The 27,046-nt window shown below is 57.6% G+C and overlaps 2 protein-coding genes across 21 annotated transcripts in view; both read left to right on the top strand.

The window, feature by feature from the left end:
• TCF3 (transcription factor 3) overlaps positions 1-10,056 on the top strand; it is an 81,067-nt gene extending 71,011 nt beyond the window's left edge. For 2 of the 19 annotated variants that reach the window (XM_051640017.1, XM_051640004.1), the window contains exons 14-20: positions 915-988; positions 1,400-1,603; positions 2,869-2,992; positions 3,463-3,625; positions 7,812-8,038; positions 8,592-8,736; positions 9,542-10,056. In XM_051640017.1, the coding sequence (XP_051495977.1) occupies positions 915-988; positions 1,400-1,603; positions 2,869-2,992; positions 3,463-3,625; positions 7,812-8,038; positions 8,592-8,734 (935 nt within the window). In that variant the 3' untranslated portion in view covers positions 8,735-8,736; positions 9,542-10,056. Of the gene's footprint in view, positions 1-914; positions 989-1,399; positions 1,604-2,868; positions 2,993-3,459; positions 3,626-4,049; positions 4,313-4,581; positions 4,821-7,811; positions 8,039-8,591; positions 8,737-9,541 lie in introns of those variants that run through there. The other 17 variants (XM_051640015.1, XM_051640001.1, XM_051640000.1 and 14 more) reach the window with 13 other exon arrangements.
• An 8,580-nt stretch (positions 10,057-18,636) lies between these two features.
• LOC127394201 (cytochrome b-c1 complex subunit 10) lies at positions 18,637-23,476 on the top strand. 2 transcript variants are annotated; one of them, XR_007891603.1, is made up of 4 exons: positions 18,637-18,724; positions 19,583-19,717; positions 22,746-22,806; positions 23,218-23,476. XR_007891603.1 is itself a non-coding variant. In XM_051640048.1 (3 exons), the coding sequence occupies exons 1-2, from the start codon at positions 18,675-18,677 to the stop codon at positions 19,701-19,703; spliced, it is 171 nt and encodes a 56-aa protein (XP_051496008.1). In that variant the 5' UTR covers positions 18,637-18,674; the 3' UTR covers positions 19,704-19,717; positions 23,218-23,476. The 2 variants fall into 2 exon arrangements, 1 of the variants encoding a protein (XP_051496008.1); XM_051640048.1 differs by lacking the exon at positions 22,746-22,806.
• The last annotated feature ends 3,570 nt before the right edge of the window (positions 23,477-27,046 follow it).

Here is a 27,046-nt window from a genome sequence, read left to right as displayed (position 1 = left end):
ATTGTCCCCGGTTTTGTCTCCCATAGGAGGAGCACAGTGGGAACTGGAAAGGAGCCAACTGGTCCAAAATAATTCTCAGCACCCCATGAGCACCCGTCTCTGCTCCCACCTAGCAGGGAGGTCTCGTTCCTGCCCAGCAGAGCTGGCTCCAAGGCCCCTCAGTGCCCAGAGGGCACAGGCCAGCCTGCCACTGCCCTGGGGTCCGGGCAAGCCCAGCGTGTCCCTGCTGCCTGGGGACAGAAATTTAAATATGTGAGGTCTGGAGGCCTGAGCTGTTCCCTGCTGAGCAGAGCAGAGCCCACAGCAGGGGCTCAACAGGGGTTTCCGTGGGAGACACATGGGATCAGACATGGGGACAGTGTGGGATGATGTGGGCACCTGCTCCCAGGGGAGTCACCTCTGCCAGCACCCACCCGGCTGCCCCCCAGGGTGGGAATGGGGAAAAACCTGTGCCCGTGGCTGGTGGGACTGGCTTTGTCCCTGTGCAGCCCTGTGTGGTGCCATGGTGGCCCGTGGTGGTGCAGGGCATGGTGTGGTGGCCCATCCAGAGCTGGTGGCCCATGCAGAGTGTGGTGGCCCATCCAGAGCTGGTGGCCCATGCAGAGCTGGTGGCCAATGCAGAGTGTGGTGGCCCATGCAGAGCTGGTGGCCCATGCAGAGCTGGTGGCCCGTGCAGAGCTGGTGGCCCATGCAGAGTGTGGTGGCCAATGCAGAGCTGGTGGCCAATGCAGAGCTGGTGGCCCATGCAGAGTGTGGTGGCCAATGCAGAGCTGGTAGCCCATGCAGAACTGGTGGCCCGTGCAGAACTGGTGGCCCGTGCAGAGCTGGTGGCCCATGCAGAGCTGGTGGCCCAGCTTCCAGCCCCATCTAGTGGCAGCCGTGTGTGGTCCTGAGCTCTCCCTGTTTGTTCCCAGGCACATCCCAGTGGTCACGGGCGAGCGGCCAGGGTGCCTTATCTCCCAGCTACGAAGGGAGCCTCCACACCTTAGTAAGTATCGCCAGGAGATCTTCTGCTTTTCTCTCTGCACCTGGCCGTGAGGTCCTCTCCCCAAGATGCCCGGGTGCTGAAGGAGGGTGGTTAGATGAGGTGGCCAGAGGGTTGGCAGCAGCTGGGCAGGGCTGGGTGCTGCTGCCCCAAGGCTGGGGGGCAGGCAGAGCTGGGACCTGGCACCCTCACCTGCTCAGGGTCTGGCCCAGCCCAGCAGATGCCTGGCTGATTTCTGCTTCCCTTTCCTGAGCTGTTCTGCTGGTGTGACCCCTCGTGTCCTTAGGGGATGGCACTGGTAGAGTTGGGAGGGTTATTTCTCCCCTGTGGCCAGTGGTTGCCACCAGCAGTTCTTTGGTGCCGAGGGTGACAGAGGTGTTAACACGGGCCTGTTGCTCTGTCCTGTCCTTCAAGCAAAACAAAATGGAAGACAGGTTGGACGAAGCCATCCACGTGCTGAGGAACCACGCCGTGGGCCAGACAGCCACCATGCCCAGCAGCCACGGGGACATGCACGGGCTCCTGGGCTCAGCACCAGCCCACAGTGCCAGCGTGGGCAGCCTGGGCCAGGCCTTCCCCGCCGCCGTCATGTCCCTGGGGAACAGGCACCCCAGTCTGGTAAGTGTGGGAACATCATGGCAGCTGGCAGGGACGTGCTGGGGACCCACCTGGCAGGGTCCAGAGGGATGTTCTCTTTGTCTCTCTGGCCCAGCTTGGGGCAGCTGGTGACAGCTTTGGGCAGGTGATGTGCGCAGCAGCGTGGTGGCTTCATCTCCTGGCAGGGGGGGTTGAATCCACGTTCAGCACAAGTGGTGGCTCTCAGGTGCAAGCCCTTCCTGCAGTTGGCTCGTGCCCCTTCTCAGGGCAGAGGTGGTGAAAGCTCTTCTTCTTTCCCGGCAACATGGATGGAAAGCCCTCAGAAGTTTTAAGCTGTCCCCAGGGGATGCAGGGAGAAGGAGGAGAGGGTTCCAGTGCAGGTCAGAATGGTGGGTATAGAGAACCAGGTGTCACCAGGATTTCTCTGTTCCAAACCTTTGGAGCAGGGACCATGTCCTTCCAGGCACATGGTCAGTGCTGGTACCTGATGGCTCCTTCAGGCTCCAGGGAGCACAACAGGTCCCAGTTGCCCTGAGCACGTGGATGCTGGGATCCCATGCTGGGTCACCAGGGACCCCCTTCTCCAGAGGCTGGTGACCACAGGAGCATGTTTTTGGCAGAGCTGGTTGCCTGCTGCAGCCAACACTAACACATCTCCAGTCTCTAGAGAACCAGACGTGCTTCCTTCTGAGGTGTCCCCCCCTCTGCCACTAAGAGATGCCCCACGTGTCCTCTGTTGCCAGCTGCTGCCAGCTGCAGAAATGAGGGTGTTTTCAGCAGGGCTGGCTCAGTCCTGCCTCGGGAGGTGCAGGCTCAGAAAGGCTGCCTGACCCTTCCCCTTAGTGTCCAGGCTCTTCAGGGCAAAGTTGATGCTGCTGGGATGTCCCCTGCTCTGGTGGCACTGGGGAGGTGGCGGAGATGGTGGTGCTTGATGGAGACAGGACACGTGCAGCCCAGGCAGGGTGTCCTCTCCAGGGTGCCAGCCTTGCATCTGGGCATAGAGAGGCTTTTGCATGGGTGGGGGGGGCAGCACTGATGGGGGCTTCTGCTTGGTCCAGCTGATGGGCACCGAGTTGCCTTCTGCAGTGCCCCCACCTTGGTCTCCAGAGGAGGGCTGGTGCTGGAGCAGGTTGGCTCTTCTCTCCTGCATGCCTGTGCTCTGGGCGGTGGGAACATGTGAGGAGGGACCTGGCTGCAGCCCGTGGCTGTACCTGGGGTGACTGTGCCCGTGCCACTGGCTGTGACACTTCCCCCCCTCAAGGCTTGCTCTGCTTGTTCTGCTGTAGGTGGGAGGAGGTCACCCGGAAGATGGGTTGTCCAGCAACCCCAGCATGCTCCACAACCATGTCACACTTCCGTCACAGCCCAGCTCACTCCCTGACCTCAGCAGGCAGCAGGACACGTACAGTGGTAAGGCAGCTCTGCATCCCTGCCTGCTGGAAGCTCCCCTGCCACAGGGTGGTTTGGGTGGCCCTGGAGGTCCAGCCCTGTGCAGCAGCAGCCTGGGGGCAGGTTGGTTGCTCCTGCAGCATCCGCAGGGCAGTTTCTACCTTGAGCCTTTTCCAGAGGTTTGACCTGCATGTCCCCATCTCTCCTGCCAGCTGTGGGTGGCACAGAGCCCCTGGGCCCTTCTGTGCTGGGAGGGGTTGGGCTCTGACTCTGGAGAGCCTGGGGGTTGAGGGGAGAAGGGTGGGGAGCAGTGGCAGGGCAGAGCCAGCACCCCTCTAAGTGCCTCTTGCTGCAGAGCAGTGATACAGGAGGAGTGCAGGGTGCTGCCTGCTGAGGATGCAGCACAGGAGGGGCAGGGCCTGGGGAACCTCCAGCTCCCCATGCAGGTCAGACCCCTCCAACCTCCATGTGTGACTCTGTGTCCCCAGCAGGTTTGTCAGGGGGGCTGGGGCGAAGCAGCGTCTCCTCAGGAACCAGTGAGATAAAGAGGGAAGAGAAGGAGGACGAGGAGAACACGTCGGTGGCAGATAATTCAGAAGAAGAGAAGAAGGAGCTGAAACCCTCCCGGAACAGAACAAGGTGCTCTTTGAACAGGTCTCTCCCTTCACTTACTCTGTTACCAGGCTGAGGGCGTTTGGGCTGGGGTGCAGCCACAGTGACCCACCAGGTGCTGGGCTCAGCCCAGGGTCATCCACGGCACAGACCCACCAGCCCCTGCCCTCTGCAGGAGCCTGGTCCATCCTTCTGCAGAGATGGCAGGGCCCAGGCTCCTGCTGCTTCCCCAGGGCCAGCCACTTTGGGCCCTGCTGGGAAAGGGTCCCTGCTGCCCTCTCCTGGCTCCCATCCCCGTGGCCACAGGGCTCCTTCACCCTGGTAAAGGAGAGGGCTTGTGCCATGTCCAATGAGCTGCACCTGCCTGTGTGCTCGGGGAGTTGCTTGTGGCTGTGCCAGGACAGGACCTGGTGCTCAGCCCCCCTTGGCCAGGGGCAGGAAGGGTCTGATCTCCTTCCTGCTCCAGGTTGTCTCCACTGCCTGCTTTGGGCTCCCGTATCCTCTGCACATCCAGCCAAGTATGTGGCACCAGAGGTAGAGTCCTTCCAGCATGCTGGCTTGTCTGCAACCTCACCATCAGCCTGGAGACCCCACCAGGGTGATGCTGCCCAGGGGGGGCAGCACCAGCCCCTCTCCTGCCAGGCTGAGGCCACCTCCTGTCCTGCAGGCAGGGGCCGAGTCATCCCAAAACCTGGGACAACCAGGACTGGCCCCCACACCTCCTCCTGTCAACCCTGCAACCTCCTGGCAACAAGCTCAGGCCTTAATCTCATGGTCGTGGTTTCTTTCTTTGTTGTTTAAAACCAAAAAAAGAGGCAGAAGAAGAGCCCTAATTGCTTCTCTCCAAATGTCACCGCGTGTCCCCGTGTCCGAGCGCGGCGCGTCGGACCGGCCCGGCCTCTCGGGGCCTCCACCCGGTGTTTCTTGTCTGTGAGTTGACCAGTGCTGAGAGTGCACGCGAGGAATGTCCCTGTCTCGTTCTTATTTTAAACCATTAGTCAAGATGAGGATGAGGAGGACGATCTTCTTCCCCCAGAGCAAAAAGCCGAGAGAGAGAGAGAAAGGAGGGTCGCCAATAATGCCCGTGAGCGCCTGCGGGTCCGGGACATCAACGAGGCCTTTAAAGAGCTCGGACGCATGTGCCAACTCCACCTAAACAGCGAAAAACCACAGACCAAACTGCTAATCCTGCACCAGGCCGTATCGGTCATACTCAACCTGGAGCAACAAGTTAGAGGTCAGTGAGGGTCCCGGAGTGGTGATATTTTACGTATCTGATCGGCACGGGGCTGTCTGTCTGTCTGTCTCTTGTGACATGTGCTGTGGTGCCTCGCACTGTCTCTCTCCCCTGTGGCCTTGAGTTCTCAAGGCTGTTGGTGTCTTTTTTTATTTTATTTTAATTTTTTTTGAGTCTTTTTTTTTTTTTTTTTGCTCCTTTTTTGCATCCTTGCTGTTCTCTCCTTGGTTCCCCCCTGCTGCTGCCCGTGCTGCATGCCGGTCCTGACGGGGCAGCTGCGCCGTCCTCGCTTTCCTGCAGCCAGGTGCTTTACTCAGCTGCTTGGTCAGCAAAAGGGAAAGAACAACCAACCAACCAACCAAAACCATCCCAAAACCCAGTAAATCTCCCAGCAGAGGGTGCCCAGATCTGACGTCTCTCCAAAGGCTGCTCCAAGTGCAGAGCCCACCTCTGCCTGCAGCCACAGCAACGCTCTGTCCTCCCTGCCCGCCCAGCACTGGGCTCTGCTCCCACCCAGCAAAGCCCTGGGGTGGTGGAGCTTGTGAGGGGCAGCAGGAGGGAGACGCTGCCCCCAGGGTCGGGCAGCCCTCGCTGCCCCTCCTGCCTGGTCTCCAAGACAAGCTGGGAGCACTGGGCAGAGCAGAGCCCGGAGCTGCGGGTGCCCGGGCTCTCCCGCTGGCCGGGGCTGGTTTCTGCCTTCCCACTGGTGTCAGCCCAGCTCGGCCACCCCGGCTGCCACGTCCCGGTGGGAGGGAAGTGGAGGGCTTGGCTTCCTGCTCCAGAGGCCTTTGCTGCTTGGTTCCTGCATCCCTCAGTGCATGCTGGTGCCTGGCCCGGGGCCGGGCGGGCTAACCCCCTTTCTCTCTGCAGAGGCTGTTGTAACATCGGTGGTTTGTGCCTGCCTGTGCTCCTCTCTGCTGGCCTCTGCTGTTGCATTGATGTTGGAGTCCTTTGTGCCTCTTCTTCAGTTTGTAATTTTTTTGCCTTTCATAACATGTATATTTATTTATTTATTTTCCTGTCTCTTTTTTTAATTTCCCCTTCCTTTTTTTATTTTTATTATTTTTTTAATTTTCATTTCAAGTTTTTATTTTTTGTTTTGGTTCTGTTCTTTCCAATCTCCTACAGACAGTCCCCAGCCGTGACCTCTTGGTGGTCCCACTCTCTACCTTGTACTTGCTGCTTGTGGATTGAGGCAGGAGCCGAGGGGCGGCGGGGGGCAGGGGCCAGACAGAGTTGGCACCGTGTTCACTTTGGTCTCCCACGCTTGTCCCTTTTTAAACCCTTCTCAGCTGCAGCCAGGACAGTGATTTGAGCCCCTGTGCTGCTGTCCCCAAGCACTGGCACAGGCAGCCAGGGTGTCCCTTCCCTGGCGAGCCTGCCCTTGGGCTTGCAGGAGAGAAGCTGATCTCTGTGTTCTCTCCTGCCGTGGCAGTGGGGCCGTCGTGTCCCCATGTCCACGGCCAGGGCTGGCAGGATCCTCCTGCTGCTGCCAGCAGCTAGTGGGGCAGGAAGGGAAAGGAGAAGGTTGGGGCAGGAAGGGAAAAAGGAGAAGGTTGGGGCAGGAAGGGAAAGGAGAAGGTTGGGGGCAGGTCAGTGCCCCCCTGGAGCAGGGCACAGGGCAATCAAGGCACGGGCTGTGCAGTTGGCCAGCAGCTCTGTCCCTGTGGTGGGGATGTGTCTCCATCCTGCCAGGCCATGGTGAGCCAGGTGGTGCTGGAGCTGTGTCCCTGCTGGGGGAGCCACGGAGGAAAGAGGCAGGTTCCTGCCCCAGGTGGGCACCAGTGCCAGGCAGGGATGGCTCTGGTCCCCACACCCATCCTGGGTGTGCTGGAGAGAGGGTGGCAGTGCCAGCTGGGACACCAGGGCAGGGACAAAGCAGCAAGGAGGGGATGCAGGAAGGGACAGTGGGCAATCATCTGTTCCACACAGGCAGACCCTTGCCTGGGGAGCCCTGGTTCCCCCTCCACACTGCCGGGCACTCTCCAGAGCCCCAGCACAACCCAGGCAGGCTCTGACTCTGCGGCCCCTCTTTGCTGAAGGCTTATCCCCCCATGGCTCCCCTGGAGCTGAAGGCCACAGTCTGTCCCAGTGCCAGGTCTCACCTAAGGACCCTCCTCAGATAGGTGTCTTTCCCAGATAGGTGTCTTTCCTGCAAGAATTTTTGCTCTGGGGGAGAAGGTCGTCTGTACAGGAAATTTGGGGCTTGGAGGGGATGGGCTGTGGGCAAGGCCATGGTTTAAGGTGCTGCCAGCATGACTCTGCCTTCCCCCTTGTCCCTGCCTGTTTTCGGCACCCCTGGGATGCTGCCAGTGGTGGAGGCTCTCCCAAAGCTCCTGACTGTGCATGGAAAAGAAAATCCACACACACACCCCCTCTTCTGAAGTGATTTTGGCCGTGTTGAAAGACCTGGATTCAGTGTCTGCATCTGAGATTGACCCTCATTTGGAGCACTCGGCTCCAGCCCCCCCGGTGCTGCCCCTGGCCCCTAGGAGGGAGCCAGGCCAGGCTGCCCAAAATGCCTTCCCTGGGGGGAGGATTTTGCTGCAGATGGGATTTTTGAAGGAAATCCTACCGAGAGGGTTTTGTTCCCTGCCAAGAAGTCTTGCCTTGGGGGATGAACCCGATGCTTTTGGCCGAGACCAAACCCTGAACTTTCCGTTTTCAGCTGAAAATCAAACAGGAAGGCAAAATCTTGCAGAGGTGTCCGTGTGGATCCCACATCCATGGCCCGGCCTCCCCCCCCCAGGCAGCACCCTCTGCTCCCATGGGAGCCCAGCCCCGTGCTGGCAGCACCTTCCCGTGGCTCACAGAGCCTGAGTGGCCTGAGCTGCTCCAGGAACCTCTCCAGACAAATTGGCTTTGCAAAGTGAGGCTGTTTGAGCCGTTTCCAGTGGACACCAGAAGCACTTCCAGCACGGCAACCTATAGCCCCCCCCCAGCTCTTTGGTACCACCCCCCTGACTAATCCCTGTGGTGCTATGAACCCAGCAGTACAGACGAGGCCTTGTCACTGGAGGACAAAGATCTGAGGGACCGGGAGAGGAGAATGGCCAATAACGCCAGGGAGAGGGTGCGTGTGCGGGACATTAACGAGGCCTTTAAAGAACTGGGACGCATGTGTCAGATGCACTTAAAAACGGACAAAGCACAGACCAAACTGATCATCCTACAGCAAGCGGTGCAGGTCATTCTGGGCCTGGAGCAGCAAGTACGAGGTATGGTACCAGCTGGCAGGTGCATTTCGGGGCCTTTCTCTTCCCCCCCCCGTCCCTCTGTGTGTGTCTCTTCTCTGTTGTGACTCCTGCTTTCCTGCCAGGTCCTGTGTTTGCCCCAGGGGCACCCCTGGGTGCTCCGCACGGCAGGCCCAGCTCTGCTCCCTCCCCGGAGGGAATTCCAGGCTGCTCTGTCCATCTCCCCTGATGCTTAATGGGATTTTGGCACCTGGATTCCATTAAGCAGCTTTGGAAAACTCAGTCCTCAACTCCAAGAGCTGGCTGAGGCACTGGGGTTTCTGTAAGCAAGCACATGTTGAGATTGGCAGGGTGTTCCAAGCGGGCTTGGGTTTTTGCTCTAGCAGGGATCCAGCCGAGTTACTGCAGCCACTGCAAGGAGCAGCAGGCAGAGAGCAGCTTGCACTGAGGTTACTTCCTTGCATGGTCCTGTGTGTCTGTCCTCAGACTCTGTCCTTCTCTTTTGGGTGCTGCTGCCATGCACGATGCCGTTGCCCAAGCTGAGGTTGCTTCCCTCCCTCCCTTGTTTTTGGCACAGAGCGCAACCTGAACCCGAAAGCAGCCTGCCTGAAGCGTCGGGAAGAGGAGAAGGTGTCTGGAGTTGTAGGAGATCCTCAGATGACACTTTCAGCTTCACATCCTGGTCTAGGAGATGGTCACAACCCTGTTGGACACATGTAAAGGTATCGTCCCCTGCCCCGTGGTCCCAGCACGGTGCTGCTGACCTGCACTGCTCTGCCTGGGCAGCTCAGCCCCACACTTGTCCAGCACCAGCCAACGTCCTTCTCAATTTACCTTGAGTAAATGACTTGTACGTGGGTGTTGTTGGCTCATCCATGGACCCCAGAGCCTCTGTTCCACAGAGAGGTGCAGCCCTGTAGCCAGGACAGAGAGCTTTGGTGCTCCCAAAGCTCTGCTCTGCACCTCCCAGCACTGTCCCAGTTGGCTTCTGGAAAGCAACAGCTCCTTTGCCCAGTGGCCCTGCAGGAGGGAGTGGGCAGGTCCCAGAGATGTCAAGAAAGGCACAGAAGGTGACATTCCCCCAGCCAGACCATGGCAGGCTCTGCTGGGCTCTCCCTGTTCTTAAGGGAACGCTGTACTTGGCCAGGAGTAGCTGAGCCTGTTCAGCCTGAGTCTGAGCATCCCCTGCAGGCAGAGGCTGATCCCAGCAGTGAGCATCCCCTCCGTGGGGCTGCAGAACCTCATCCCATAGCACCCACACACCCCAGAGGACACGGAGGGGCCATGGTCCCCAGCCCCCTGTGCTGGTGGGTGCCTGGGGCTGCCCTGGACAGAAACCAAAGGCAAAGCTGGTGTCTCAGCTCCTCTGCAGCCCCCGTGAGCCCTCAGGGCTGACTTCTCTGCAGACCAGGCTGCAGCAGGGGAGCTCCCCCAACAAGGAGCAAGAGTTTTATTCTCATTTAGGTTTCTCTCCCCTCAGGCTTTTTTGTTTTGTTTTGTTGTTTTATTATTTTTTTTTATTTGTAGATCTTTTTGTTCCTCTGGATAGAGAGATCTGTAGGAGGAAAACCCTCGGTGTGACCTGCAACCTTCTCGAACCATAAACTTTAGTTCTGCTCATACTGACACACGTGGATGGATCCTGGCATGGCGTAAGGGGTGGAGAAAAACAAACAAAAAAACACTTTCTCAAATGAAAACAAACAAAAAAAATTGCCTTAAGTATAAAGTGAGGAACAGTCAATACATATCACTCAGTTAGGAGGGGGTGGCGTGTTCTCTTGGCTTGTTCTCAAGCAGCCAGCAGCAAAATTGTGCCTAAGCTTGATATTTCTTTTTTTTTTTTTTAAGGGGAAAAAAAAAAAAAGAACATTAGTTATGAGATTTTTTTTATGTAGAACAAATAGCAATGCCTTTTGGGTTGTTTTGTTGGTTTTTTGGTTTTTTTTTTTTAGCTTCTTTTTGCATATGTTTTGTAAGCGACGAAAAGAATCTTTTTTTTTTGTATAAAAAAAAAACGAAAAAAAATGTCTTGTACCCCATGCTTTTCTGCTGCTGTTTCTATAGTTAACGTTGCATCTTTAGGATCAACCAGAATATTAAAATTGTATTAAGAGAGACTGGATATAAAGAGAGGAATTCTCAGATTCGGCTCTGAAAGCCACTAAAAGCGAATGTAGCCACAGCGAGGGGATGTTCTTCCTTGCCTGGCTTGTACCTTCCATTATAAACAAAAACAAACTCATGTGCTGAATTCACCATCTCTTTTGCTTTTGGCCACTTCTGATTTGGGCAAAGGAAGTTAAAGAGCAGAGGAAGCTGCAGCAGGATCCCACAGAGGCGCTCCCGCTCCTGCCGGGAAGTGACCGAGCTCCACCAAGGGTCTCTGCAAGATTGTGCTTCATTCCTGGAGGATCCTGGAGGCCTGCGAGAGGAGCTTCCTGGAGCGTCGTGATGGGGAGGATGAGGTGCCACCAGAGAGCTGGTCTGGGGGGTGGAAGAGAACCCAGGGGCTGGGATGTGCTCCAGGTAAGGAAGAGCGACACGGAGGCATGGCCAGGAAGGCGCCTCCTGCTCCCGCTGCCAGGGGCGCTTCCAGGGGCAGCGCTGGAGGAAGAGGAGCTGGACAAAGCTGGAGGACTGGGAAGAGGCAAAGGTGGATGGAGCAAAGGCAGCAGCAGGACAGTGTGCTCAGCCCCCAGAGGCTGGTGGCTGAAGAGGAGCAGCTGCCCCAGCCCCCCGGGACGTGGCCATGAGCAGGATCCCATCGCCCGGCAGCTCCTGCGCCGGAGCCACCAGCGTTGGAAGTGCAGAGCTCTGCAGGCCTGGGGAGAGGAGAGGTTCCACACCCACCTTCACCCACTGCCAGATCTCTAAAGCAGCCTTGGAGGCAGTCAGCTCGGCGTGCCACCTGCCTTGCCACGAGGACAGAGTGGCTGCTGTCACCTCCACGCTGGGAAGGAGGGGAGCAGCAAGGCCTGTCCTGCACAAGACACTCCAGCTGGGCCAACGATCCCTTCTCTCCGAGGGCTTCCCAGTGTCACTCCACTGCTCCCTCAGCAGCAGGAAGACCCCAGCAGCCCCACTCCTTGGCAGGGAGCTCCAGAGAGCAATCAGAGAGGTGCTCGGTGGTGCTGAGCTGTGGTGGCCATTCCGGAGCTGGCAATGGAAAAGCATCTACTGGGAATTTATTCTTGTTTCTTCCCCCTCCTTCTCCTTCTGAAACATTTTGGTGCCCAGTTCTTCCCAGCTCTGCAGGAGCTCCCCAGCAGGTTGGTGAATCCCAGCTCTGCTGCTGCCTGGATCCTCCTGGCAGAGCCCAGGCAGGCAGGATAGTTCATGGTCACAGGTGCTGTCCTGGGGGGACTGTGGGGACAACGAGTACAGTAGGACCCTGGACCCCCCTCTGCTTCTCTGGCCTGTGCTCCTGGGGAAGTGGTATCGCTCTGGCACAGGGAAAGGGAAGGACTGGTGAAGAGGATGAGGTCCTGTGGCACTTCCCAGCAACCCCGGGCTTTGGCAGAACCTCCTGGTGCTCCTCTGTGCTCGTAGCTGTGCTTCTTGCTCCAGCCAGGCCTGCTGGAGGTGCTCAGGACATTGCTCATCTCCCAGCTGTGGGCTCAGCCCCTGCAGCTCTCAGGGAGGAGCCTCTCACAAGTGCCACAGCAGGTGGGACCATCTCCTCCTGCTTCCCCTGCCACCCACACTGCCCCAGGACTCTGCCCCTTCCAACGGCAGCTCTGAGGCTTTTGGGTGCTCCTGGTTTTTCCCTGCTTCTGTGCAGGGAGACCTGAGACCACAGCAGCCTCCAGCTCTGTCCCCAGGGAGGCCAGGAAAGGGGCTGTGATTCCTGCAGCCCAGGAACACACGTTCTTCTCGCCTGTGTCAACAGACGTGGTTTGACCTAATTAGCTCATCAGGTTACGACACTTTTCCCTCCCTTGGGTTCTCCTGCCTGCTGAAGCACTGGGCTGAGTGAGACAGATGAGGTTTTTCTCTGTGTGTGACACGTGGAGCAGCTAGAGCTGTGTCTTCTGCAGCATCCTGCCTGGCTGGGTTGTGCTTCAGATGCTGGAGCGAGTGTGGGAATGGTAGAGCACCCAGGGAGGGGACAGTGCCCCTCTGTAGCCCACCAGCTGGGTCAGGAGGCTCAGACAACCCTGATTGATGCTCTGGGGTAGGAACTGGGGACTCCTCAGGTGCTTTCTGCAGCCTGGAAGAGGCCTCTTCATCCCACCAGCCTTTCTGCCCCATCAGCAGGATGGTGCTGGGGCTGCAGGGTTCTCAGTGCTCGGGCTGTTGTGCTGGCTCAGTGCTGCTGCCCCAGGGCTGGGGAGGGATGGAGCCCTGGGGGGTGTCCCAGCCCTGGCAAGCTTGAAACCATGCAAAACAAATCAAAAAGTGCTTCCTCAACACTTTGGTTTTGCAGCAAGAAGTTGAGGTGACAGTCACGTCCAGGTGGATTTAAAGAAGAGAGACTGTAGTCGAGGAAAAAAAATAACCCAGGAACTCAACAAAATTGGAAATTTGATAAGATTTATGATTTGTTCAAAATGTTGCTGAACTCCTTCATCCATTCCAAGTCCTGGATGATGCTCTGCAGGTCAGGGGCTGCTCCCCTGGAGACACAGCCCTTCCCATCAGCCCCAAACCACCAAGCATTGCAACAGAGATGGTGCTTTTCATCAGCATTTAGGTGGTTTAGATGATGTTTTCTTGACAGCAAACCCAGCTTAACTTCTTGGCAAGGCTTGGATGAAGGTCCTTGAGCAATAAACCCCTGGTGCCAGGGTTGGAGGAGATCTTGGTTCCTCCATCAGGAAAGCCCAGTGTCAGGGCTGGTAGTGTGATGCCCAGGAGCTGCCTTGGTGGCACAGGGTGCTTTGGGTGCTGTCATGTTTGTTGCCTGTGCCAGACCAGTGTGGCCTTGGTGGCATCTCTGCCCTCCAGGTCCACAGGGAGCAATTGTGGAGAGCAGCACAGAAAAAATGCCTTGGGCTTGTCAGTGTGTGTGGCTCAGCATGAATGAGGTGCCTGTATAACCTGCCAGGGAAAGTGGCTTTTCCAAAAATGAGCCCAGTCAGGTGCTGTCACCAAAATACCACCAGGCCGGCCCTGACATGTCACCTGTCACAATGAAACTCTGGTCTTTAGGTGTCACAGTCAGACAGGGCCAGGGTCTGCCCCTCCCCAGCCCAGGGCTCTGCTGCAGTTCAACCATCCCATCCCACACGTCACTTTTTTTCCCCAGACTTGCTCCCCTGCCTGTCCCTTGCACAGAGGGGTGCCAGGGCTGTCACAGGGACATGCTGCAGGGTGACATGCAGTTCTCTGCTTCCTCTCAGCCTGGGTTCTGAGCCCGTGGGTTCTCCTGGGCTGCGTGTCCCTCAGCACTGGGGGCCACAGGGGGGTCCCTTTGCCAGGGAGGGAGTTAAGGAAGAGGCCACCTTCCCTGTGTGCATTTGCAGCAGCAGTAGCTGAGCTGCATCCTGCTCAAACAGCAGGAGGGGGGGGCTGTGAGGGACCAGCCACAGCTGCCATGGGGCACTCCTGGTGTGGCAGGACCAGCCCTGGGCTGGAGTCCTTGTGTCCCCTTCAGCCCCCCATCCCCCTGCACATCCCGGGAGCTGTGCGTGCCACCAGGTGCTGGGGAGTGTCTGGAATCCAGTTTATTAACAGTAATAATTGCAGGGGGTTGTTCTTTTCTCCCTCTTCACCTGCTTTTTGCCCCAGAGCAAAACATCTGCAGCCTCCCAGGGTCTGCACCTTGATGGTCTCGTCCCGGGGGGGTCGGTGGCATCTGCCTGTTCCTGCTCACAGCCCCCCCACCAGTGGCAGCACACCCTGGGGAGCAGAATTCCAGCTCCCCCCCAGTTTGGCAGCTGCTCCCCTGCCTGTGACCCACCCGTCAGACCTCCTCACAGCCCAGCCACTGCCTGGCTTGAGTTCAGCTCCAGCTCTTGGCCAACATCTCGTGCTCTCTGCTCCCCGGCTCCTACAGCTTGTGCCAGTGTCCTGGGTGTTGGCAGGAGGGAGAGGACCTGGAACGTCTGGATCCCAGTCTGTGTCCCTCCTGTCTTCACTGAGCTCCAGCCTGGGAGCCAGGGGTGCAGGAATCAGGGCAGTCGAGTTCACTGGCTCCCCGAGGTCCCCCCTGTGGCTGTTGGGAGCAGGTCTGTGCCACCCCATGGGGTCACCTTGCTGCCCCTTCCCCCTGTGCTGCCACTCCAGGGTCCTCTGGCTGCTTTGCACTCAGGGTTTTTGCCCTCTCCAGCAGAGAAAAGCAGAAGTGTGATGTGAAACCTCCCCAGCTGGGACTGCAGCAAACAGCTTTTTCCCCCAACCCGTGTCACTGATGAGCTGGTTTCCTCGAGGTTTTGTACCCACAGCAGTGGAACAGGAAGGCCAGAACCAGCTGGGATTTCCCCAGGAGTCTGTGATTTCAGGTTCAGTGCAGAAGCTGCTCTCAAAGGTCCTTTGTGTCTCACATCTGTACCCACTGAAGCCAGCAGAGCCTTTGGGCCCTGGGTAATTCAGCCCTTCCTCCCCCTCAGCAGGTGGGATGACCTTGAGCACCAGGAGGCTTCTGCAGCCCCCAGCCCTGAGCTCTGTGCCATGGGGAGGCTGCCAAGTTCTCCAGAGTGCTCTTGCAGGCCCTGCTGGTCACCCTGGGCCAGCTCCAGTTTCAGCAGCCCCTGGCCTGGGGTTTTAGAAAAGAGCAAGGATGGGGAGGTGAAGGAACTGGAGCTGGGCCAGGAGGAGCCACCAGCCCCGAGGTGCAGAGCTGGAGCAAGCCCTGCCCAGTGGGTTCCCCTGTTCCTGCTCAACACCAGCAATAGCAAGACCTGTTGTCCCTGCCACAAGCTTGCACAGGGTCTTTGCCCTGTTAAATCCTATGCAACCCCCTCTCCTCTCCCCTGGGGCTCCCCAGATCCCACCCCAGCCCCATTCTCCCTGCTCTTGTCCATGACTGCCAAGTTCCTGCTCCCTGCTGAGCTCAGGGTCCAGCTTCATTCCTAGGAGCTCCAAAAGCATTTCAAGACCCGAGCCCTGGAGGGCAGACAAGGGGTGAGACCTCAGGAACACCCCCTTCCAACTCCTGGTGCAGGAGCTCAGCACTGAGATGGAGGGGACGAGGCCTGTTCCTGCAGCTCCTCCACGCACCCTTCACCCTCCTGTGCCTTCTGCTCGATGCCTGGTGCTTCACTGCCAGCATCCTTCATCTCACACCACGTCCCCCAGCGTCCCTGAATGGAGGAGCTTGTGTCCCACCTTCTTCTTGCCCAGCTTCACAGGTTGTTCTGCTGCTGCCTGAGCCTCAGCCTTGGCTGGTCTTCCTTTCAGCTGCCTCCAGCCTGAAGCTGTGCTGTCCCTCCCCGCTCTCTCCAGCCAGCATCTCGGGCTGTTTCCCTCCGAGGGCACCCGCCGTGGGGGTCCCCACAGTGGGGCAGGGCTGTGCCACCCCCTGCCCAGCTGCTGGGGCCAAGGCAGGAGGATTCAGGAGGTGGATGCTGCAGGTTGTGCCCCACGACAGGGCTGCCTCTCCCTGCCCTGCTGCCCTCGGGGCAGGCTGGGAGGACCCAGAGCTCCGGGCAGAGCTTTGAGACCTTCAGGGCATCCCAGCCCTGTCAGGAGGGTGGGCACCCGCAGCACCTTTGCTGGTGGGACCCCATGGCAGGCAGGGGTGGAGCTGGGCTCTGCTGCCGAGGCCACAGGCTCCTTTCCTGCCAGGATTCGGGGTCCTCCTCGTGGCCCTGCCTGGGGGGGGGGCGAGAGGCAGCCCTGCCGTGGGTCTCCACGCTGCTGCTTCTGTTCCTCTACCTGCTTTTGTACCTTCTTCCATTCACCTTCTGCTCCTCGGGCCTTGCAACGCCCACCCTGGCCCAGCCAAGCACCTGCCACCCGGGAAAGAGGGAAGAAAACCAGCCCGGGATGGAGCAGAGCAGAGCAGAGCAGAGCAGAGCAGAGCAGAGGGGATTGTGCTTCGAAACGGGGTGTCCCCGGGGCTGAGGCCTTTTGCCCCAGGGCACCCCCATCTCCTGCACCCCCCGGGGGATGCTGCACCCCCCCCCTTTCCTCCTGCCACGTCTTCCCCAACCACCCCCAAACCCTTGAGCAAACCTTGAGGGCCTCGTGAGGAACGGGGGGCACCCTGGGGGGGACCCTGCACCCCCCTACCAAGGGTAGGTTTTTGCCTGGGAGAGGAGAAGGAGGCACCTGGTGGAGCAGAGCAGGGACAGCCCCAACCTGGGACCCCATTTTCTCTGGAGGGCTCCACTGGGGAAACAGGAATTCCTGGGTTTGCTCTTTCTATATATTTTTGTAGGACTTGGGGGGGGGGGGGGGGGGGGGGGGGGGGGGGGGTGGGAGAGCAGATGGGAGATGCCTGTGGAAGTTGTTTATTTTTTACCCCCTAGCAAGTTTTGGGTTGGTTTGGGGTGGTTTTTTTGGCCTTTAAAAACAAAAACTGGTCCTTGCTTTGGATGTTTCTGCTGCCTACCTGTAAATCCAGATGTACTGAAGTGGCTGAAGTCCTTGTTCTTAAATCAGATACACATTATAGTTTTGAACTATATATATAGTAAATATATATATATATGCCTAACCCAGCAAAAAATAAAAATAAATGAAATGAAAAAATAAAGTATTTGGGGGTGGGAAAATGAGTTTTCTTTGAAATGAATCACAATTGGGGGATCAAATTGTGTTTCTGAGTGCCTCGAGATATGAATTGTTTTCATTTTTTTAAATAATTTTATACAAGTGTCAAAACAGCTGGCTGGATTATTTGGAATTTTTAAATAATCCTAACTTTTTTAAAGTAGATTTTGAGAACTGTCCTGTATATAACAGTAATGTAGCAATAAATGTGACATTTTATAACAATATCACTTCTCTTCCCCCAATCTCTGGTCTTTCAGGTGTTGTAGATCTGTGGGTGAAAAGTTGTAATGAAGGTTTTTAGCTGCTGTTAAAAGAAGAGGCAAGATAGGAGAGGTTTCCAGGCACTGGGCTGTTCCTGGGCCCTGGGGAACACCCTGAGCTGCTGCCCCTGCTCGTGGCCTCTGGGGAAGGTTTCCAGCACTGCCCATCACCAGGGGGTCTGGGCACCTTCCCCAGCAGGTGTGTAGAATCATCGGATCATCAGATTATTTTGGTGGGAACAGACCTTCAAGATCATCAAGTGCAACCACTAACCCAGCCCTGCCAAGGCCACCCCTGCCCCGTGTCCCCCAGCACCACATCTACAGGGCTTTGAAATCCCTCCAGGGATGGGGACTGCCCCCCTGCCCTGGGCAGCCTGGGCCAGGGCCTGACAGCCCTTTGGGGAAGAAACTGTTCCCAAGATCCAATCTAAACCTCCCCTGGCACAACCTGAGGCCATTTCCTCTTGTCCCATCACTTGTTCCTGGGGAGCAGAGCCCAACCCCCCTGGCTCCAACCTCCTCTCAGGCAGCTGCAGAGCCAGCAGGTCTCCCCTCACCTCCTTGTCTCCAGGCTGAACCCCCAGCTCCCTCAGCTGCTCCTGCTCTGCTTGGTGGGCTCCTCTGCCACCCCTGGGCTGCTGTTCTCGTGGGTGCAGCTCAGCCCAGGTGACACACGGCAGGGAGCTCCACTGCTGGAAGGGTTTCCATCGGGAATTCAGCCCTGGCTGGCAGGAGGGGATGTCACAGCAGAGCTGTTGCTTCCTTGCCCCAAGGAGCACCCAGTGAGAGGTTCCTGCAGGGTGCAAGTTGGAAGTCAGGTCAGACACCCCCAGTCCACGCCAGGAGCTCAGCACGTGGTGGTCACGGGGAGATGAGGTGGCAGAGCCTTCAAGAAGGAGTCTGTTCCTGTGACCCACCAGCCTCTCACAGGAGAGAACCTTCTGCTAATGTGAAATCTGAACTTCCCCTGGCACAGCTGCCTTCCATTCCTTATGGAGTCGTGGGATGGTGAAGGTTGGAAGGGACCTTAAATGAACACCTGGATCCAACCCCCACCATGGGCAGGGACACCTCCCCCCAGCCCAGGCTGCTCCAAGCCCCATCCAACCTGCCCTTCAACACTGCCAGGGATGGGGCAGCCACAGCTTCCCTGGGCAACCTGGGCCAGGCTCTCACCACCCTCACACTCCAGAATTCCCTCCTCATGTCTCACCTCCATCTCCCTCTCCCAGTTTTCATCCCTCCCCCCTTGTCCTCCCCTTACAATGGGCCAGTCCAGCTGCAGGACTTCAAGCTCCAGTGTCCCGCAGGACTTTCTACCGGGTCACAAGAGGCTGCCCTGGCTGGGACTGGAGCCTGGGGAATGTTACGGAGCTGAGGGTGGATTTAGGACCCGCTGCTGCAAAACCCTGGCTGGAAACTCTTGTCTGCGGTTGGGAGAGCCGGAGCAGCAGCCACCAGGGGGTTTGCAGAGGGGCTGCTGGAGAAACTGCTCTGGAAAGGGGTCACTGTCCTGCAGCGCGGGGACGATCCCACCCTCAGCCCTCGTGTCCCCCCTGCACTGGCGGCCTAGGCCGCGGCGCCATGATGGCGGAGACCCGTCGCCCTGACAACGCGTTGCCATGACGCCGCCGCCGCTCTCAGGCAGCGCCGCGGGCAGCCCCGCTCCGGGCCCACGCGGGGGCCTTGGCGGCGGCGCCGCGCATGCGCAGCGGGGGTGACTTTGGGGCGCCATGCTGAGCAGGCTGCTGGGGCCGCGGCACGTCCAGCTCCTCCAGAACTGGTGAGGGAAACCGAGCGGGAGCGCTGCGGCACCCTCCTCAGGGGGGCCGGGGGGCCGGGGGGCCGGTCCCGGGGTTCCCGTGTGCCGGGCTGTCAGCGGCGGTGTGGTCAGCAGGGCCAGGGAGGGGGTTGTCCTGCTCTTCTGCGCTCTGGTGAGAGACTGGGTGCAGCTCTGGGGCCTCCAGCACAAGGAGGACGTGGAGCTGTTGGAGCAAGTCCAGAGGAGGCCACGGAGATGATGGGAGGGCTGGAGCAGCTCTGCTCTGGAGCCAGGCTGGGAGAGTTGGGGTGTTCAGCCTGGAGAAGAGAAGGCTCCAGGGAGACCTGAGAGCACCTTCCAGTGCCTGAAGGGGCTCCAGGAAAGCTGGGGAGGGGCTTGGGACAAGGGCAGGGAGGGAGAGGACAAGGGGGGTGGATGAAAACTGGCAGAGGGAGATTGAGGTGAGACATGAGGAGGGAATTCTGGAGTGTGAGGGTGGTGAGAGCCTGGCCCAGGTTGCCCAGGGAAGCTGTGGCTGCCCCATCCCTGGCAGTGTTGAAGGGCAGGTTGGATGGGGCTTGGAGCAGCCTGGGCTAGTGGGAGGTGTCCCTGCCCATGCAGGGGGTGGGACTGGATGGTCTTTAAGGTCCCTTCCAACCCAAACCATTCCATGATTGATGCTGTGATGACCCTTTTTTGTGCAGTGTCTCCACCACCCTGGAGACAGACACTTTTCTGTGTAGATGAGATTCTTTTCTCTGCCAAACTTTTTTCTTGATGGAAGTGACTTTCCCAGCTACCTCAGCCACGAGCCAGGATTGTCTCAGTGGAGAATTCCTGTTGTTCACCTGCACGTGTGTGTGTGTGTCTCTCCTTTAGGACTCCCACCCTGGTGACCTGGGGTGGTGTAGCTGGGACTGGTTTGATCTGGATCACAGACTGGAAGCTGGTCCTTCAGTATGTTCCCTACATTGGTGGCAAGTATAAAACTGAAGAGTAAACTTCCCTCTGATGGTAAGTTCTGTTTGTGCCTCTCAGGATTGGGTTGATGTGACAGTTGATGGGGCCTGTTGGACCAGGCTACAACCACAGTGTTGGTCCAAACCCAGAACTTCTCCAATTGTTTAGGGATTTATTATTTTCAATATCAGGTTTCCCAGAGGGCTGAGATCTTAAGAAGGTGATTTTTCAAGGGATAATTTTGAAAGCAGTGGAATTTTCACAAGGTGCTTTGGTTCTGGAGAAGTCCAACCAACCTGTGGTGATCTGGGACTTCTGGCAGGTCTGAGTGCTCCTGATCCCAAGGGAATGGCTCCAAGCTCATGACTGGTTTTGGTGCTGGGCAAATTCCAGCTTCTTTCTATTCCTAACTATTATTAAAGGGTAGTTGAATGTTCAGAGCTGGTTCTTGTGGACCACAAGTTAATGGGAAAATTTACTTTCTTGAGTATTTTTTTCCTTGAAAATTCATTCATTTCCCTTCAAAACCTCCATGAAATGTGCTGAGTCCTCTCGAAGGCTGACCATCCCTAAAGCTAGAGGAGCAGTTTGACACTTCTCTGGGGCCTCTAAGTCCATATTTGTGTATAAGACAGAAAACTTTTGCATTCCTTGCTGCAAGTAGAAGGGAGTTGGGTTGATTTTTGCCTTGCACGAAATGCTGCTGATGGCAGAAGATCCAGAGGCAGCCATGGACACTTGCAGGACGCTCTGCACATCTCCATGCTCTGAGCAGGATAAGTTACATGTAAATGTTTCTAAATCACAGGATCACAGGATGTCAGGGGTTGGAAGGGACCCCCAAAGATCATCCAGTCCAACCCCCCTGCCAGAGCAGGACCAAAACCAGGGCAGGTCCCTCAGAAAGGCATCCAGACAGGTCTGGAAAGTCTCCAGAGAAGGAAACTCCACAGCCTCTCTGGGCAGCCTGTCCCAGGGCTCTGTCACCCTCACAGCAAAGAAGTTCTTCCTCATCTTGAGCTGGAACTTCCTGGGCTCCAGTTTGAATCCATTGCCCCTCGTCCTGTCCCAGGGCACAAGTGACAAGAGCTTGTCCTGCCTTCTTGCTGCCCTCATGGATTGACAGACATTCATGAGATGCCCCCTCAGGCTTCTCCTCTCCAGACTGAACAGCCCCAGGTCTCTCAGCCTTTCCTCCTCAGGCAGGTGTTCCAGTCCCTTCATCATCCTCGTGGCCTCCCTTGGCCTCTCCCCAGTAGATCCCTGTCCCTCTGGAACTGGGGAGCCCAGAACTGGGCACAACACTCCAAGTGAGGTGTCACCAGGGCCGAGCAGAGGGGGATGAGAACCTCCCTGACCTGCTGGACACACTCCTCCTGATGCATCCCAAGCTACCACTGGCCTTCCTGGCCACAAGGGCACATTGTTGTCCCATGGAGAACTTGTTGTCCACCAGGACTCCAAGGTCCTTCTCCATGGAGCTGCTCTCCAGCAGGTCAGCTCCTGGCCTGAACTGGTGCATTTTGTTGTTCCTCCCCAGGGGGAGGACTCTGCCCTTGCTCTTGTTGAACCTCATGAGGTTCCTCTGCCCAGCTCTCCAGCCTGGCCAGATCTCCCTGGATGGCTGCCCAGCCTTCAGGTGGATCAGCCAATCCTCCCAGCTTTGTGTCATCAGCAAACCTGCTGAGAAGACACTCTGTCCCATCATCGAGGTCATTGATAAAGATGTTGAACAGGACTGGACCCAGCTCTGATCCCTGAGGGTCTCCACTAGTTCCAAGTCTCATGAAAATGGAAGGAAGAATCTTGCCTTCAAGCCACACATCTTGTGGGGAAATCAGTGAGTCTGGAAGTCACTTTTCTAAGTCTGTTTTCTCCAGGGATATTGTTGCAATTTACTCTTCCCTGTTTTCAAAATATGTGCAACCAGATCCTTGGGGTAACCAAAGGGTGAACAAACCAAAGTCCTAGAATCATAGAATCTCTCAAGTTGGAAGAGATCCATAGGGATGATCCAGTCCAGCTCCCTGCTCCTCACAAGACCCCCTGAACTAAACCAAGAGACCAAGAGCATCATCCAGATGCTCCTGGAGCTCTGACAGCTTGATGTGTGACTGCCTCCCTTGGGAGTCTGTTCCTGTGACCCACCAGCCTCTCACAGGAGAGAACCTTCTGCTAATGTGAAATCTGAACTTCCCCTGGCACAGCTGCCTTCCATTCCTTATGGAGTGATGGGATGGTGAAGGTTGGAAGGGAACTTAAATGAACACCTGGATCCCACCCCCTGCATGGGCAGGGACACCTCCCCCCAGCCCAGGCTGCTCCAAGCCCCATCCAACCTGCCCTTCAACACTGCCAGGGCTGGGGCAGCCACAGCTTCCCTGGGCAACCTGGGCCAGGCTCTCACCACCCTCACACTCCAGAATTTCCTCCTCATGTCTCACCTCAATCTCCCTCTGCCAGTTTTCATCCATCCCCCCTTGTCCTCTCCCTCCCTGCCCTTGTCCCAAGCCCCTCCCCAGCTTTCCTGGAGCCCCTTCAGGCACTGGAAGGTGCTCTAAGGTCTCCCTGGAGCCTTCTCTTCTCCAGGCTGAACACCCCAACTCTCCCAGCCTGTCTCCAGAGCAGAGCTGCTCCAGCCCTTGGATCATCTTCATGGCCCTTCTCTGGACCCTCTCTGCCAGCTCCGTGTCTCTCCTGTTGGGGGCTCCAGAACTGGCCCCAGTTCTCCAGGGGGGTCTCACCAGAGCAGAGCAGAGGGGCAGGATCCCCTCCCTGGCCCTGCTGGCCACACTTTTTTGGATGCAGCCCAGGACACAAATGACCTCTGGGCTCCAGGACACACTGGTGGCTCATGTTGAGCTTCTCATCTCCTCCCACCCCCAAGTCCTTTTCCTCAGGGCTGCTCTCCAGCCATTCTCCCCCCAGCCTGGATTTGTGCCTGAGGTTGCAGCCCCCCCTTGTGTCCTAGCCCTGGTCCCCAGAGCTCACCCCCTCCCCTGCCCCCAGCAGTTACACAGGTACCACAGAACTCTGGTCCATCTGCCCTCTCCACGTTGGTCTCAAACCCTGTGTTTTGCAGTTTGAACTCATGAAATCCAACAACCAAGCTGAGGAAGCCAGCTGCACTTGGAGCATCTCAGGTGACCATGGGTGGGACAAGACAGAGAAAAAGCTCTTGGGTCACAGAGGCAGTGACATGACCTCCTGAGGGCTTTCTGTGCTTGAAAAGTGTCTTAGCCAGTGGTGGGAACATGGAAACATTCTTGAGGCCACAGCAGATGTTCCCTTGGTTTGAAATAACAGCTTTGATGTGTCATTCTGCACAAATCAGCTGGGAAGAGCAAATTCCTCTCCAAGAAGAGAGAAAAAAGATGGTTGTGTGGGGCCTGTGCCTCCTTCCAGAGAGACTCCAGGCCTTGTGCTGAGCCTGTTGTGGCTGCTGGGACAGACCTCCTGCCTGGCTGCTGGAGGCTTTGGAGACCCAGCAGTGGTGCTGGCTGCTGGAGCCCTGCAGGAAGCACTGCTGACTGCCTGCTCTGTCTTTGTTATAGGAGATTTGTTGCTGGGTGGAGTGTTGGGAGCCATCCGTCCGTGGGGACCCTGCTTGGAGGTGACCTTGGGATGCCCAACTCAGCTTCTGCAGCAGGTTGTGGGGACCTTCCCCTTCCCATGAGCAGCTGTGACCACTTAGTTGTGAACTTCACTGGCCAACCTGCCTAGCACCCTCCATCCAATCACCTTCACAGCAGATCTTGTCTTAATGGGAGTAATTTATAAACCTGATGTGCAAAATAAACCAAATCAATGATGTTTGGGGGGTTTTGTGTTACCTTCTTAGTCTACACGTTCTGTAGACTCAGACTCCTGGTTTGGGTTGTGTCTTCAGCTCGTTGGAATGTGTGTCCTCAGGCCTGCCAGGTCTTGTCCCTCTTTCTGCCCAGATTCCTCAGGCAGCACCCAAGGTCTGCTGGGTTTGATGAGCCTTTGGTTTCTCCCCAGGGAGCTGTTGCAATTGCTCCTCACTCACAGGATCACAGCACGTCAGGGGTTGGAAGGGACCTCCAAAGATCATCCAGTCCAACCCCCCTGCCAGAGCAGGACCAAAACCAGAGCAGGTCACTCAGAAAGGCATCCAGACAGGTCTGGAAATTCTCCAGAGAAGGAGACTCCACAGCCTCTCTGGGCAGCCTGTCCCAGGGCTCTGTCACCCTCACAGGAAAGTTCTTCCTCATCTCGAGGTGGAACTTCCTGGGCTCCAGTTTGAATCCATTGCCCCTCGTCCTGTCCCAGGGCACAAGTGACAAGAGCTTGTCCTGCCTTCTTGCTGCCCTCATGGATTGACAGACATTCATGAGATGCCCCCTCAGGCTTCTCCTCTCCAGACTGAACAGCCCCAGGTCTCTCAGCCTTTCCCCATCAGGCAGGTGTTCCAGTCCCTTAATCATCCTCGTGGCCTCCCTTGGCCTCTCCCCAGTAGATCCCTGTCCCTCTGGAACTGGGGAGCCCAGAACTGGACTCAACACTCCAAGTGAGGTCTCACCAGGGCCAAGCAGAGGGGGATGAGAACCTCCCTGACCTGCTGGACACACTCCTCCTGATGCACCCCAAGCTACCACTGGCCTGCTCCTCACACTGCTGGAACTCTTGAGCTGTTCTCACTGATGTTTGATTTTAAGCAAATCATTCCTAGTTCAGCAGCAACTGGGAGCTCTTGGGTGCAGCTTTCAGAGCCGATCCTGTGTCATGGGAACACGGGATTCCTGGCCCTGAGTTTAAAACAAGGCTTTGTTTCTTTTTAACATCAATTTGTGGTGCCCTTCAACTGTCTGAGTGGACGTTTGAAAGCAGAGTGTGGGTGTCTGAAAACAGGCTGCAAACCCTGGGAGGCTTTTCCTGTGCCAGGGTGAACACCAGTAGGTTGAAGAGCTGCCCAGTTACTTTCTTAATTTGGGTTGTGAGTAGGAAAAGAATATGTTTCTGTACCCGATAGGTGTGTTTGTCAACTTGAGTTGAGGCTGAAACAACCCACGACTCGAGCCCTTTTGGATGACAAAGTTTTTAGCTGTTAGAGAGAGGAAGTGCCAGGATTGTCCTTGGTCTGGTCTCTGCCACTGAGCCCAAGAGGCGGCTGCGGGAGGGGAAAGTTCATCCCTTTCTGCAAAGACCAGACTTTACAAACTAACTTTTCATTCTGTGAGAACAGAATCACTATTTCCATAGAATCATAGAATCATGGAATGGTTTTTGTGTGAAGGCACCTTAAATATCATCTAGATCCAACCCCCCTGCATGGGCAGGGACACCTCCCACCAGCCCAGGCTGCTCCAAGCCCCATCCAACCTGCCCTTCAACACTGCCAGGGATGGGGCAGCCACAGCTTCCCTGGGCAACCTGGGCCAGGCTCTCCCCACCCTCACACTCCAGAATTCCCTCCTCATGTCCAACCTCAATCTCCCTCTCCCAGTTTTCATCCATCCCCCCCTTGTCCTCTCCCTCCCTGCCCTTGTCCCAAGCCCCTCCCCAGCTTTCCTGGAGCCCCTTCAGGCACTGGAAGCTGCTCTAAGGTCTCCCTGGAGCCTTCTCTTCTCCAGGCTGAACACCCCAACTCTCCCAGCCTGTCTCCAGAGCAGAGCTGCTCCAGCCCTTGGATCATCTCCGTGGCCTCCTCTGGACTTGCTCCAACAGCTCCATCTCTTTCCTGTGCTGAGGGCTCCAGAGCTTTTCACCACGAAGCTGTCCTGAAGATGAAGTGCTGTGCTTGCTGTGGAGGACCTGCTGCCTCCTGCTGCCTGCCGGGCTTTCAGCACATGGGCGCTGTCATGGCAGGAGCAGCTGGAGTGCTGGGGTGTCCTGAGCAAACCTGGGGTGTCCCTGATCAATCCTGAGGTGTCCCTGAGCAAACCTGGGGTGTCCCTGAGCAGTCCTGGGGTGTCTGTGAGCAAACCTGGGGTGTCCTGAGCAGTCGTGGGGTGTCTGTGAGCAAACCTGGGGTGTCCCTGATCAATCCTGAGATGTCCATGAGAAATCCTTGGGTGTCCTGAGCAAATTCAGGGTGTCCCTGATAATCCTGAGGTGTCCCTGATCAAACCTGGGGTGTCCTGAGCAAACCTGGGGTGTCTGTGAGCAAACCCAGGGTGTCCCTGATCAATCCTGAGGTGTCCCTGAGCAAACCTGGGGTGTCCCTGAGCAAACCTGGGGTGTCTGGGGTGTTAACTGGCAGCAGGAGGCCCAACACCTCACTCCCGGGTACTGCAGGAGATGATTTGGTAACACATTGTGGTTTATACATTTTTCCTTTTTAAAAAAAAGACCAACCTTCTCATTTTTTTGTCTTCACACTTCTCCTCCAGAGCAGATTTTCCTCCTTGGTTTTGGTTGTTTGTGTGTGTGTGTGTGTGTGTAGGGATCGTTTTTGGACGCAGTCCCTGGGGAAGGGGTGTGGGTGCTACCCTGGAGCTGCTGGACACACAAGATGAACCCAGAAAACCCCTCTGAGGAGAAGCCCCCCCTTCTGCTGCACAACGGGGGCTCTGGGGGGGACACACCCGGGCAGGGCCTGCCCTGGCCGGGGGGCTCAGGGGGTCTGTCCATGGGGATGTGCCCAGGAAGCCCATCCCTGCCCTGCGTCCTGGGGTGGGGCTGGGGGGGACAGGAACGGGGGGCAGGAATGGGGGGCAGGGCTCGGGTGGGGAAGGGGGGGACAGGAATGGGGGGCAGGGCTTGGGTGGGGAAGGGGGGGACAGGAATGGGGGGCAGGGCTCGGGTGGGGAAGGGGGGGGCAGGAACGGGGGGCAGGGCTCGGGTGGGGAAGGGGGGGACAGGAATGGGGGGCAGGGCTCGGGTGGGGAAGGGGGGGGCAGGAATGGGGGGCAGGGGTCGGGTGGGGAAGGGGGGGACAAGAATGGGGGGCAGGGCTCGGGTGGGGCTGGGGGGGACAAGAATGGGGGGCAGGGCTCGGGTGGGGAAGAGGGGGGAAGGAACGGGGGGCAGGGCTCGGGTGGGGAAGGGGGGGGCAGGAATGGGGGGCAGGGCTCGGGTGGGGCTGGGGGGGACAAGAATGGGGGGCAGGGCTCGGGTGGGGAAGGGGGGGACAGGAACGGGGGGACCAGGCTGGGGGGCAGGGCAGGGTGGGGGTCGGGAATGGGGGAGGCAGGAACGGGGGGGGGGACAGGGCAAGGGGGCAGGGCTCGGGAAGGGGGGGACAGGAATGGGGACCAGGGTGGGGGTCGGGAAGGGGGGGATGGGGAGTGGGAGCGAGGGCGGGGAGGCAGGGTGGGGGTCGGGAAGGGGGACAGAGGGGGGGACGGGGCAGGGGGCGGGGGAAGGGGGGAAGACAGGCATGGGGGCCAGGGCGGGGGTCGGCAGGAGGGGCGGGCAGGG

Source organism: Apus apus, chromosome 24 (genome assembly GCF_020740795.1).
Source record: "Apus apus isolate bApuApu2 chromosome 24, bApuApu2.pri.cur, whole genome shotgun sequence".
Classification (NCBI taxonomy): Eukaryota; Metazoa; Chordata; class Aves; order Apodiformes; family Apodidae; genus Apus; species Apus apus.
This window is presented reverse-complemented; position numbering and strand designations above follow the sequence as displayed.